General features: G+C 36.4%; 1 protein-coding gene across 2 annotated transcripts in view; it reads right to left on the bottom strand.

The window, feature by feature from the left end:
• Window positions 1-14,991, bottom strand: part of RAB6A (RAB6A, member RAS oncogene family) — an 87,584-nt gene that overhangs the window by 21,092 nt on the left and 51,501 nt on the right. The window contains exons 3-5 of one of the 2 annotated variants that reach the window (XM_043580289.1): window positions 11,310-11,363; window positions 9,821-9,926; window positions 7,742-7,853 (exon numbers count right to left, since the gene is read on the bottom strand). In XM_043580289.1, the coding sequence (XP_043436224.1) occupies window positions 7,742-7,853; window positions 9,821-9,926; window positions 11,310-11,363 (272 nt within the window). Of the gene's footprint in view, window positions 1-7,741; window positions 7,854-9,648; window positions 9,755-9,820; window positions 9,927-11,309; window positions 11,364-14,991 lie in introns of both variants that reach the window. The other variant, XM_043580288.1, reaches the window with a different exon arrangement.

The raw sequence follows: 14,991 nt of genomic DNA, 5'->3' as shown, positions 1-14,991 counted from the left end.
CTCTTTTTGCAAGATGGTATTGTAAAGAGTATAAACAAGATTCTGAAAATAACTTTTCTTTTTGTTAAGTTTATTTATTTGAGAGAGACAGCACAAGTGGTGGATGGACAGAGAGAGAGCGAGACAGAGAATCACAAGCAGACTCCATGCCATCAGTATGGAGCCTAATGTAGGGCTCGAACCCATGGAACTGCAAGGTCATGACTTGAGCTGAAACCAAAAGCTGGATGCTTAACCAACTGAGCCACCAAGATGCCTATGAAAATAACTTCCCTCGTATGTGTGCTGGTTATACAGGTAAGAATAGTTTGAAAATTCATCAAGCTGTAGTACACTTAAAATTTGGGTACTTCTGTGTGTATGTTATACCTAACTAAAATTTTTTAAAAAGGCATTTTTTAATGATTTGCTTTTATTTGGCTGACCTCATCCTGTAATTTTTTTATTTTTAAAATCTTAATAGCCTGCTATTTTCTCTTAATATTAGATCATAAGCATTTAGTCTTATGATTAAAAACTTCATGTAAAATAATTTTTTATTACTGGACAATTGGTCAATTTGCTACTATAATTTATGTGACCACCCCCAAACTGTTAAAAATGCTAAAAAATTTTCTTTCAAATTTCATACTACTGTGAAAAATGTTGCTATAAATATCTTTGTGCATAATATTTTATGCACTGTGGATCTTCTCTTTAGGATAGATTTTGTGGATTTCTCTAAGTGAAGTCAAAAGGCATGTATATTAAATTCTCTTGAGGGGCGCCTGGGTGGCGCAGTCGGTTAAGCGTCCGACTTCAGCCAGGTCACGATCTCGCGGTCCGTGAGTTCGAGCCCCGCATCAGGCTCTGGGCTGATGGCTCAGAGCCTGGAGCCTGTTTCTGATTCTGTGTCTCCCTCTCTCTCTGCCCCTCTCCCGTTCATGCTCTATCTCTCTCTGTCCCAAAAATAAATAAACGTTGAAAAAAAAAATTAAAAAAAAAAAAATAAATTCTCTTGATACATTTTATAGGGCATTTGGTGACACATTATAATTAGCAGCAATGTGGGGCGCCTGGGTGGCGCAGTCGGTTAAGCGTCCGACTTCAGCCAGGTCACGATCTCGCGGTCCGTGAGTTCGAGCCCCCCGTCAGGCTCTGGGCTGATGGCTCAGAGCCTGGAGCCTGTTTCCGATTCTGTGTCTCCCTCTCTCTCTGCCCCTCCCCCGTTCATGCTCTGTCTCTCTCTGTCCCAAAAATAAATAAACGTTGAAAAAAAAATGTTTTTTTAATTAGCAGCAATGTGTCTCAAATTGTAATATGTTCTTTAAGTACAAGATTATGTCACTTATCTTGGTGTTCCTAGTGCCTAGCTGGCATATAGATATGTAATAAATATGCAAATATTCTAATTAAATGGATCTAAACTATCAGCTGAAAACTCAGCTTCCTACAACACAGAAAGCCAAAGCAATGCAAGAGAATTTCCATAAGCTCTCACATCTATCCACCAATCTATGTGTGTGTACCCTTATATTCTACTTCTAGTCCTGCTACTATGGAGGAAACTGTCCTTACTCCCCAAACTTCACCTTTGTACTAGATTCCACTCTCTTCTTGCCTACAAGATATTATTCTAGAAATTCTCCACTCTCTAGAAAAGTTAGGAAAGAAGAAAATGAGTATTCTTAAGCAAAGAGAACAACAGCACAGAAATTCTCTTATATAGCAATCCACCTGTTAATAATGTTTTACTACATCTGCTTGTTTTATCCTCTCATTTCTATGTATTTATGTGTGTGTGTGTGTGTGTGTGTGTGTGTGTGTGTGTATAAATTAAAAAAAACATACACTGGAGAGTAAGTTGACAATTTGCAGACCTTTAGCCCTAAATATATCAACAATGTGGGTTTTTTTTTTAATGTTTACTCATTTTGAGAGAGTGGGGGAGGGAGAGAATCCCAAGCAGGCTCCGTGCTGTCAGCGCAGAGCCCAACATGGGGCTCAATCTCACATACCATGAGATCATGACCTGAACCAAAATCAAGAGTCAGATGCTTAACTGATTGAGCTATGTAGGTGTCCCAACAGTGTGCATTTCTTTAAAACACTTCTATCAGACGCCCTAAAATTTACTCTTTGGACCTCTTCTCTATTTATAATTACTCCCTTGGTGATCCCAGGCAGTATTATGGTTTTAAATACCCATCTACATGCTGATTAATCCCAAACTTATTTAACTAGCCTGGACTGCTGCTCTGAACTCCAGGCTCATATATCCAATTGCCTACCTGACATCTAATTACATATTAGAATATCTAATAGCAATTCTAAATTTAAAATGACCAAAATTGAAGTCATAATATTCCATCCTAAACCACCTCTTTATGAAGTGTCTCCCTATCTCAGTTAATGACAGTTAATCAGGCCAAGAATCTAGGCATCATTCTTGACTCCTCCTTCTCCCACACCCCATATTCTGTCCATCATTATGTATTCTATCCATTGCATGAGTATATCTTCAATAGTTCTATCTTAAAAATGTATCTGAATTTGACCACTGATCACTACACATGCTACCACTACCCTGGTCCAAGTCATCATCATTTCTTGCTTCGATTTCAGCCTGGATTACTCTCTTCACTTCTACTCTTACATATTTTCCACAGAGCAAACAGTGATTTATGAAAAGCTACTCTTCTGCTTGAATCCTCCAATTTTTTTTTTTAATGTTTATTTATTTCTGAGACAGAGAGAGACAGAGCATGAGTGGGGAGGGGCAGAGAGAGAGGGAGACACAGAATGTGAAGCAGGCTCCAGGCTCTGAGCTGTCAGCACAGAGCCTGATGCGGGGCTTGAACCCACAAACCATGAGATCATGACCTGAGCCGAAGTCAGTTGCTCAACTGACTGAGCCACCCAGGCACCCCATGAATCCTCCAATTTCATTCAGAGTCTTTACTTTGCCCTACTTGACCTGGTCTTTATTGTCTTTTTCAAAAACTATTATTTTTTAACCTCATTGCCTACTACGCTTTCCATTATTCTCCTCACCAGCTATATACGATTCCTTGCTGTTCTTTAAATAAACTAAATGTATTCCCAACTCAAGGATTTTGCATTTTCTGGGCCATCAGCTTAGAACCTTTTCCTCCTCAGGATATCTGCATAGTTGACTCCCTTGCTTCCTTAGCATATTTACTCAAAACTCACCATTTTCTCAATGAAGTCTGCCATTTCTATTCCATCTAATATCTTAAACTCACACCTGACATTTCATATTTCTTTTCCCTGCTTTCTTTTGTACTTTTAGCATGTTATCATTATCAAACATACCATGCTTTTTTTTTTTAATATGTGTTTTTTTTGACTTATTTATTTCCCTGGTTCATTTTCTGAAATAAAACTTCCTTGAAGACTTGGCTTTTTTTGTTTACTATTCTACCCTAGAGTAGCATCTTCTGAAACATAAGTGGTACTCAATAAATACTTCTGAATGAATGATTATTATGAGTGAATGACTATCCTACATGTAAAGGATTCCAGAGAAATTCTTCCTAGTTTTAAAACTAGGAGTCACCCTAATCAAATGGTTAAAGGTCAGCTATAGCAATGGTCCCAACTGTGGTTTGATTTTGTCGGAATCATGGGACTACAAGCTGGTGCAGCCACTCTGGAAATCAGTATGGAGGTTCCTCAAAAAACTAAAAATAGAACTACCCTACAACCCAGCAATTGCACTAGTAGGCATTTATCCACGGGATACAGGTGTGCTGTTTCGAAGGGACACATGCACCCCCATGTTTATAGCAGCACTATCAACAATAGCCAAAGTATGGAAAGAGCCCAAATGTCCATTGATGGATGAATGGATAAAGGAAATGTGGTATACATATATGATGATTTTGTCAGAATCAGCTAGAAGATTCATTAAAATACAGATTTAAGGACACCATTCTAAACTCATTGAATCACAGCATCTAAAAGTAGGATCTAAAACCCCCAAATTTAACTGCTGAAACAACTACAGCACCGTAAGTTAACTAAAATTTAAATAAAACAAAAAACAAAAAACAAAAATTGAAAAAGTTGACCATGATCCTTTATAGCCAGAATCTTAAAAGAGGGTCTAATAAGCCAATTTACCCACTGATTCTCAAAATTTAAACATCTGGGAATCACTGGGCTACAGGGGACAGAAAGTATTGAGCATCAGGGTGCTTATTTTGAAACACTGAAACAGATATACTCCGGTCTTTTCTACAAGTTTTTACACACAACAAATGTAATTCTCAATGTGATAAAGACATTTAACTTTGAATCATTTTTATTAAAACTTTTTCTCCTAATTACCAAAGTAATTTTTAAAAAGGGCAATCATTAGGGGTGCCTGGGTGGCTCAGCTGGGTGATCACTGGACTTCGGCTCAGGTCATAGTCTTACGGTTCGTGAGCTCAAAACCTGCGTCGGGTTCTGGGCTGACAGTTCAAAGCCTGGAGCCTGCTTCAGATTCTGTGTCTCCCTCTCTCTCTGCCCCTCCTCCACTTGTTCTCTCTCTCTCTCAAAAATAAACGAACCTTTAAAAAAAAGAAAGGGCACTCATTAACATTAGAGTCCTCCATAATCCTACTCCTTCTCAAAGATGTAGAGACAGTTAAGTCCCATGTATGCTTATACAGATTTATTCTAAAAAATAAAAGAAAAAATATATATATACATCTACCATCAATTTTCTTAAAAAATTTTTTTTAATGTTTATTTATTTTTGAGAGAGACAGAGACAGAATGTGAATGGGTTGGGGCAGAGAGAGAGGGAGACACAGAATCCAAAGCAGGCTCCAGGCTCTGAGCTGTCAGCACAGAGCCTGACGCGGGGCTTGAACTCACGAGCGAGATCATGACCTGAGCCGAAGTCGGAAGCTCAACCGAAGTCGGAAGCTCAACCGACTAAGCCACCCAGGCACCCCTACCATCGATTTTTTTTTTTTACCACAAAGAATATCATGCTATACGTACTGATCAAATCATTTTTTAAGCTTCATGTGTTAGACATCAATAAATTCCTCTCATTCTTTTTAGTAGCTATGTGTACTTCATTTATAAAATGCTACTGCTACTGATGGACATTTAGATTGATTTTAATTTTTAATATTACAAATAATGTTGAAATAAACATTCTTTTTTTTTTTTAATGTTTATTTATTCTTGAGAAAGAGGGCGTGAACAGGGGAGGGGCAGAGAGAGAGGGAGACACAGAATCTGAAATAGGCTCCAGGCTCTGAGCTGTCAGCACACAGCCCAACGTGGGGCTCGAACACACAAACTGTGAGATCATGACCTGAGCCGAAGTCGGACGCTTAACTGACTGAGCCACCCAGGCGCCCCTGAAATAAACATTCTTTCTTGTATGTTCATTTTTTTCCCCACATTTGTGCAGGTGTATCTGTGCAATTACTGGAGGTGGGTTTGAGTCCATGAGTATTTTAAATTCTGATACTGTTAAACTGCTTCATCCCAATATATTAGTTACATTTTCAGTATATGAAGAGTTCTTGTTTATTAAATTCTTGTCAATACTGTGTATTATCAATCTTCTGAATAACGGCTGATCTAACAGGTAAATATGATCTTCACATCAATAATATTCAGACTTAACCAATCTTTGTCTTTATGGCTTTAGGGTTTCATGTAATGATTCTAAGAAAAAATTTTTATTAAAAACAATATTTTTTATTTCTTTAATTTTTTTTATGTTTATTTTTGAGACAGAGAGAGACAGATCATGAGCAGGGGAGGGGCAGAGAGAGAGGGAGACATAGAATCCGAAGCAGGCTCCAGGCTCCGAGTTGTCAGCACAGAGCCTGACGCAGGGCTCGAACTCACGAACCATGAGGTCATGACCTGAGCCGAAGTCAGACGCTCAACCGACTGAGCTACCCAGGCTCCCCTTATTAAAAACAGTATTTTTTAATGTTTGTTTTTGAGACAGAGAGAGATAGAATGTGAGTGGGGGAGGGGCAAAGAGAGGGAGACACAGAATCTGAAGCAGGCTCCAGGCTCTGAGCTGTCAGTACAGAGCTCAATGTGGGGCTCAAACTATTGAACAGTGAGATCATGGCCTGAACCAAAGTCAGACACTTAACCCACTGAGCCACCCAGGTGCTCTTCATGTCATGCTTATAAAAGGTCACCCACTCACTACCAAAACATTTTTCTTCTAATTCTTTTTTAACAAACATTTAAATCTTTTACTCATTTTAAAATTAATTTAGTGGAATGAACAAGGCTTTAATTTTTAAAAAATGTTAACAGTTGAAGGGTGATAGTCTGGCAAAAACTGCTGAGAAAGGCAGTAATTCCAAACCAATGGACATACATTACCTTGGAGAAAAAATTACTTCAAGTATAATTTTCTAGCATTTGTGTACTCAACTGAAATATTACACAATAAAAGAAAAGATGATATACTCATCCATTTGGCTAACTCTACCTGTTAAAACAATTCAGATACACAATTTTTCTATTTAAAAATTAAAGTATTGGGGGGGTGGCGCTCAGTCAGTTAAGCATCCAATTCTTGATTTCAGCTCAGGTCATGATCTCACAGTTCATGAGATCAAGCCCTGCATTGGGCTCCATGATGACAGTGTGGAGCCTGCTTGGGATTTTCTCTCCCTCTTTCTCTCTGCCCCTCCCCTGCACACACGCGCACGCACTCTCTCTCTCTCAAAATAAACATTAAAAAAGAAAATAAAAGAACTAGAGACTCTCTACTAGAAGAATATATACCTATATCATCTTTAAATTCTCATAGTGTAGATAAATAAAATAGTGAAAATTTATGATGCCAATTGATGTCCAATTATTTTCATAAAGGAAAAATGATTATACTCTGAGTTTACTTTTAAATCAAGAAAAACTTTTTTGTCACTGTACTGCCAATTCCAAATGAAGTACCATGGGAAGAAATGGGCTTAACATTTGCACAAGCCTTGGAACATATTGGATTTCTTTGCAACATTTTAATTAATAGTACAAATTCAATACCCGAATTTCAATATCCATCTCATGAATAAACAAACAGCAATAGTAAAAGCTTCTACTATTAAGTGAAATGGTCAAGACTATTTAAAGCAGAAAGACTATCCAGTAGATTACTTAGGATGCTGAAGGCAGATATTCAAGCCATGGGCTCTACAGTGAATGTTAATAATTTTGCATCCTGTGACTTGAATATGGCTTTGCTCATTTGACTAAGGTATTACAATCAAGCTATTCAGTTCAACTACACAGTCTGGTTCAACCATACAACTTATAAAAAGAAAAGAAAAACTACACCACTGAATTATAATGAATATTTATAAGAAGTCTACCAAAAGAGTGTGAATAATTTTTAAAGATAGGATTTGTTTCTTCAAACATTTTGTCCTTTAACAAAATACTGCTCATGTTTATGAGGCCTAAAAAATGCAAAATAGTTACCAGCTTCGTGTGTAAACAATCTTTGTTTCCCCCCACATGTAAACAATCTTGCACAAGAACTATTTACACATGGGCTTACACAAAACAAAAAAACTCATTTTCCTTTAAGGAAATGTTCGATGTTTACATTTATATTTCAGATTCTCACACTGAAGAAAAGGGGGGTATAAACTTAAGAATTAAACATGTCTCCTTTCAAAACAATTCTTTAGTAATAAAAATAACAGGTTGTTTAAGGAAGAAATCAAACATTTGATACACATACAAAATCACTCTATACCTCTTGTCAGCAAGATCTGTTTTATTTCCTACTAGCATGATGATAACATCACTTCCTCTTTCTGTTCTGACATCATCAATCCATTTTGTAGTTTGCTGGAATGAGTTAACATCTGGTATAGGAGGGTGGACAGAGAGATTAGTGTTACCGCAAAGTCTCCCCAAGTGACAGACTGAAAAAACAAAAATAAACGAAAACAAACCCTGGAAGTTGGAGGGGGGGTGGCACATTAGGACCCACTTTTAATGTGCCTGCAACATAACTCCATTTTATCTGTGTACAACTGTCAGTGACAAATCACAAAAATAAAGTCCTCAAGGTTCCTTTTATAGTATAAAAATTTTGAACATGACCAAATGAATGCAATGTACCATATATAATAAAAATTTTTAAAAAAAGCTTTTTAAAATTTAAGGACAGCTACGGCAGATAACATGGTGTCACATTGCCACAACATTTTTTGATTACTTACACATACCCAACATGACAAAGAAAGCATCTCCAAAAGTATATCAGCCAGTAAATCCCAACACATCCAGAAAATTTGTAAAGCTTTAAATAGCTTTAAAACACCACTGTTTGCACGGCTTATTCAGTTTGTGATCACTTTAACTTGAAGTTTATTAGTTTAATGCACCAGAATCACTTGTAACAAAATCCATCTTTCCTAGCACCCAATTCTAAGTAGAATACTTAAACACTTTTTATAGCAGCTCCAGAAAACAGTTTACTAATATTTTAACCACATGTGCATTTTTAAAGAAAAAGACACCAGGTTTCACTTGATTTGGTTAAAGTAAGCACAAACATTTTAAAGCTGCAAAACTTGTCAATGCACAATGAACATACATTGTTTTAAACAAGTAGCAACCCAAAGTAAAGCTTCAAGAAAAGAAAGATTGCATATAGCACATACCCCCCCCAAAGGTCTCTGAATGCAAACTTATAACTTATAATTCTGCCATTGCAATTATTAAGTAGGTATGACTTCTAGCAGATATACAAAAATGTATAGTATCACTAACGCAAATCAATAGTTTGTATATGTAACACTCTTTTTGAAATAAGTCTAAGATGTGAAACTATTCTGGTTTTCCTACAAATTATGGACTACTATATGGAATGATGGCTTAATATTGCCTGATATATATAATAAACCAATTTACAAAGACAATTTTAATCAGAGAGCATTTCCCTGTCAGTCACCATGTTCTGTGGGAAATTTACAGGCACTTAAAATGCCAAAGACATTATTCAGTCTTTAGGGAAAAGAAAAAGGAAGATCATCACTTGTTTTAGTCTCCTATTTAAAATTTCTTTTTGGAGAGAAATGAAAGTGTAATTTGTTAGCAAAAAAAGTCAGTCACAGAATCCAGATGTGATTCAAATGAAAATGATTAATAGAAAACTGCTCATTACATGTTTTCTCTGCCTTCTCTAGAGAGAGGATGGCTGGAAGTGGAAAGCAGAGAAAAGTTGGCTAGCAGAAGCTTTTAATAGCCTCAACAGAGAGCCTTGGAGAATCTGAAAATTTTGGCAAGAGGCTTAAATGCAGATTATTTTATTTTAGAGAAATCTGAGATCAAGTGAAATGAAAAAGGAGACATTCTTCCAACCATAATTATGGTGTGACTTAGGGATAACAGGATACTAAGAAAGCCTTGGAGAGAATTCATGATTAGATCTGAAGGAAAATTTCCATGGCAAAAAAACCTGGCACAGTGGAAATAAAGCATATTGGTACAAACACAAAAGCAAATATTTCTGACCTAGCTGGTCTATAAGGTTTGCTATGACAAAACTCATTTTTACATGCTAGTATAGAAAACAAGCACAAGACAAGAACATGCATGCAGCTAAGCTAAAGGTTGAAAGAAGATTAGAAATGCATAATTCCCCCCACTCACTTGTGATATCATAAACAACAACTGCCACAGTGGAGTCACGAATGTAGCTAGGAATCAAGCTCCTGAACCGCTCTTGACCTGCTGTGTCCCATAATTGCAATCGTACCTAACAACAAAATCAGTCAAACAAGCAAGAAAAATAAGAAAGGTCAACCCGTTGCAAAATACCTACTTGTGATATCGTAAACTACTACGGCTGCAGCAGAATCACGGATGTAACTGGGAATGAGGCTACGGAAACGTTCCTGACCCGCAGTATCCCACAGCTGCAGCCTGATCTGTGGGATGGGAAAAAATAAATAAAAAAAAAAAAAAAAACCAAACTCATACTAAAAAGAAAAAAGAAATAATGTTTTTAAAGGGGAGAAGGTGGGAAGGAGGTAAAAAGTAGACTCATGCAAAAGGTTGCAGGGATGAGAAGAATGAAAATAACACAAAACTCCTTTCCTTTTTCAAAAGAGAATAGTATTAAAAATTTGCTGTGAAGGTACATGACTTAAAAATGGCAATAGGGGAATATTTCACAGAATCAGAAATACAGCTCCCTTTTTTTCACTCCCTATAACCTCTCTTTGAATCTTATGCCTTCCAGACAGCAAAAAGTAGATTCTGTTGACGTTCAGTGAGCATAAAAGGGAAAAATGAAAGTAAATGTCAACAAGCAGCCCTGGCTATCAGAGTAAAGGAGTGAATGCTTCTCTGAAAGCCTCTCTGAAGTTAAAAGCATCTCTTTTCTATTGAGTCCAGAAATTGGGTCTTTGACTACTGTGCTTATGTTTCTCCCACATGTTTCTTCCCAGAACACTGTACATAACCCAACAAAAAAGGAAAAATATCTTTTTGCAACTCTACATAAAAATTTCTTTATTTTCTTACTTTTTCACATCTACATTTGAGGAAGAAAAGCCTGAAAACAAGTAGTACTGTACTATTATAAAGCAATTTCTAAGCTTTCAAAATTTAAGAAATGGCATGCTAAACATTAAAACATAAAAGAAAAACCCACACACTTCTAGGAAATAATATTAGAAGCACAATAATGTTTTTTTGGGTCTAGGTCCTGAAATAATGCATTTAAGACAGTCACTGCTTAGTTGATAGGAATCTCTTCCAGAGACAATAGGCTGGAATAGACTGTGCTTAAAGGGAGCATTCCAAAAGACAGGTGTCTAAATCCAACAAATAAATACATATTACTTCCTTTATTCACAGTCACTTCGGTATACATCATATTCTGACAAATAAAATCTCGAAATTCACAAATGATGTGATATTCAAATGAAATATTTCTGAATGCTTCAAGAGTAGCACTCAAAAAGTCTTTAGCAGCTCTAATTTCTTGATGAAAATACTCTTCATTATCTCAATGCTATCTGTTATCATTTTTCCAAATCAGGATGACATATTTTATTTAGCAAGCCTAGGGCCTTCAGGGCTTTCCAATAACTTGGCCTTCTCTCCCCTTTGCATTTTACTTGGGGATTAAGTCAGAATGCTAAGTTAACTACCACTCTGTAATAACAGTTTTTCTCAAAGCTTATACACTAACTTTGTCAACTTTACTAAGAACTTCTTACGATGACAATTACTGATTACAGCTTTGATCACAGTTTTCTATCCTGGAGTGCTGCAGAAAATTGCACACTGAAAACATTACTCACTGTTCGATCCTCCAAGTACATTGTTTTTGATAAAAAGTCAATACCAATTGTTGCCTGTAAAACAAAATAAAACAAAAAAATTAATAATAATAGTTTAATGGCAGTCAGCAGTTTAGGGTTCAAATGATAATTATGACTTCTATAATTAGAAGAAATAATTAATAAACATATCATAGCTAAGTATAAATGACCAAAATTTTTAGTGATAATGGCTTCCACCACTGAACATGTGCTGTGTAGTAAGGGATTCTTTAAGGCCCTTTACATGACCATCTCTAATCCTCATACATCTCTGCAAGGGTAGCTATTGTCATCCCTATTTTAATCTTTTATAATTAATAATATTGGGGTTCAGAGAAGTTAAAAAACTTGTCTAGGGAAACAAAGCTTTTGCTATGGAGCTGAGAGTAAAAGCCCAGCTTTTTCCAATATATAATGATTTATATATATTTATACTTACACACACACACACACACACACACACACATATATAAAATTTTAAACTGTGGTAAAATACACATAACAAAATTAATCATCTTAACCATTTTTAAAAATACTACTTTTTGGGAGTAGTTTTAGGTTGACAGCAAAACTGAAAGGTACAGAGATTTTCCATATACCCCCTACCCCCACATATGCATAAAACCCCCTACTATCAACATCCCCCACCAAAGCAGTACCATTGTTACAGCTGATGAACCTACTGACACTGATTTTATACATATACGTAAGTATATATAAAATATAAACATTATATATTATACAAATAAATAATATATATAAACTTAAAATTATATATACATATAATTACACACATACATATATATATATACATATATATACATATATATAATTTCTTTTTAAGTTTATTTATATATTTTGAGATAGCACAAATGCGCCGGGGAGGGGGGGATGAGCGGCAGAGAGAGAGAGAGAGAGAGAGAGAGAGAGAATGAGAGAATGAATCCCAAGCAGACTCTGCACTGTCAGAGCACAGCCTGATGTGGGACTCACACAAACCGTGAAATCATGACCTGAGCCTAAGTAGGACACTTAAAAGACTGAGCCACCCAGGCGTCCCTGACACTCATGTATTTTTTTAAGACAGATTTTACTTCTAAATTGTGGTAAAATATGTATCATAAAATGTGACATTTTGACCGTGTTAAGTGTACAATTCCACGGCAGTGATTGCATCCACAATGATGTACCATTGTCAACACTATTTTATAACCCCAAACAAAAACTCTGTGCCCATTAAGCAATAACTTATTATAATGTATGGATATACCAAAATTTCTTTATCCGTCCATCTACTGTCGGACATGGGTTGTTTCCATCCTTTGCCTACTGTGAGTTCCTATTTTCAATTCCTCAATATATACTTAACAGTGGAATTGCTAAGCCATATGATAATTCTATTTAAACTTTGTGAGGAAATGCTAGACTGTCTTCCCACAGTAGGAGCATCATTTTAAATTTCCAATAGCAATGTATGAAGATTCCAATGTTTCCACATCCTTGTCAGCACTGTTAGTTTCTCTTTTTAAATATATAATACTCAACCTAGAAGGTAGGAAATAGAATCTTTTTGTGGTTTTGATTAACAGTTCTCTAGTGACTAACAATGTTGAGCATCTTTTCATGTGCTTACTGGTCATATGTACATCCTCTCTGAAGAAATGTCTATTCAAGTCCCTTGCCCATTTTTATTTTTTTAATTTTTTTTTTTTACATTTATTTATTTTTGAGAGACAGAGCACAAGTGGAAGAGGGGCAGAGAGAGAAGACACAGAATCCGAAGCAGGCTCCAGGCTCTGAGCTGTCAGCACAGAGCCCAACGTGGGGCTCCAATTCACAAACCATGAAATCATGACCTGAGCTGAAGTCCGATGCCCAACCAACTGAGCCACCCAGGTGCCCCTCCCTTGCCCATTTTAAAATTAAGTGTCATTTTATTATTGATTTATAGTTCTTTATATATTTTAGATATCAAGCCCTTATCAGATATGTAATTTTCAAATATTTCCTCCCATTCTGTAGGTTGGGCCAGGTGCTTTAATTGAAAACCAGTTGTCAATAGATATATGCATTTATTCATGAACTCTTAATTCTATTCCACTGGCCTATATGTCTATCTTTATTTTGATTACTGTAGCTTTGCAGTAAATTTTGAAATTGGGGGTGGGGGAGCCTGGGTGGCTCAGTTGGTTAAGCACCAACTATGGCTCACGTCATGATCTCACAGCTCATGAGCCTGCTTTGGATTCTGTGTCTCCCTCTCTCTCTCTGCCCCTTCCCTGCTTCCTCTCTCTCTCTCTCTCTCTCTTTCTCTCTAAAATAAAATAACTGTTAAAAATTTTTTTTGAAATAAGTATTAGTCTTCCAATTATTATTTTCCTTTTTCAAGACTATTTTGGCTTCTGTAAATTAGAATTGACTCTTTCATTTCTACACAAATGGCAGTAGAAATCTGACAGGGATTGCACTGATTCTGTAGACTGCTTTGAGTAGTTAGTATTGACATCTTTTTTTTTTTTTTAATTTTTTTTCACCATTTATTTATTTTGGGGACAGAGAGAGACAGAGCATGAATGGGGGAGGGGCAGAGAGAGAGGGAGACACAGAATCGGAAACAGGCTCCAGGCTCTGAGCCATCAGCCCAGAGCCTGACGCGGGGCTCGAACTCATGGACCGCGAGATCGTGACCTGGTTGAAGTCGGAAGCTTAACCGACTGCGCCACCCAGGCGCCCCTAGACATCTTAATATTAAGTCTTCCAATCCCTTTGCCTGGGAGGTCTCTCCACTTAAGTCATCTTTTAATTTTTTTTTTTTTTTTTGTGAGTAGTGCTTTGTAGATTTCAATTGTATACCGACTTTTATTAAGAAAGCAAACAAGCATACAAGCAAGCAAGCAAGCAAGCTAGCGTTCTCCTTTATCCTAAACTATGTGACTACATATTACAAGTATCTCTCTTTCTCTCTATAATTCCATCTTATGACATTTAATCTGAAAGTGTGTATCCTATTCTGTTATAGGCTGGGAATAATGGGCTTATAAATTCGAATTATTGTGCAAAAGCATCTAATTGACAAACCTGAAAAATATACAGGAATGGTATAGGGCTACATTTAAGAAATCTCATTAGTAGAACCTCATTTAATCAGATAATGTGGTAGAGGCAGCTAATTGTCTAGACAAATATCCCATTTTCCCCTTCTTCCTTATTAAAAAAAATCAAACATTTATTTAAATCCATATTTTTCCCATTAAAAAAGACTACATTTTCCAGTCTTCTTTGTGCTTTAAATGGGGTTGACTCAGTTGAGAGGTGCACTGTTGGTATTTTTCCTTTTCTCCTTCTTCCTGCCTGGATATGGATACCACACCCAGAACTCCAGGAACCATTCAGTAACCATGAAGCAACCTTCACAAGGAAGTCATATATGAATGAGATCTGATTAAATTTAGAAGGCATCTTAGTCCCAGATGACCATGGAGCTGCCACACAAGCCCAGGACTACTTTACCTCTAAACTTCTTTTACATGAAAAAATTCTCATATCACTTACCAATGTTATTTTATGTTTATTATAAACAGCCAAAAATAATTTTAATAGCTACAAAAATATGCATTCTCAGATCTCACAGTCAACACATATAAATGTTTTTAAAATTAGT

This window comes from Prionailurus bengalensis, chromosome D1 (genome assembly GCF_016509475.1).
Source record: "Prionailurus bengalensis isolate Pbe53 chromosome D1, Fcat_Pben_1.1_paternal_pri, whole genome shotgun sequence".
Lineage (NCBI taxonomy): Eukaryota > Metazoa > Chordata > Mammalia > Carnivora > Felidae > Prionailurus > Prionailurus bengalensis.
This window is presented reverse-complemented; position numbering and strand designations above follow the sequence as displayed.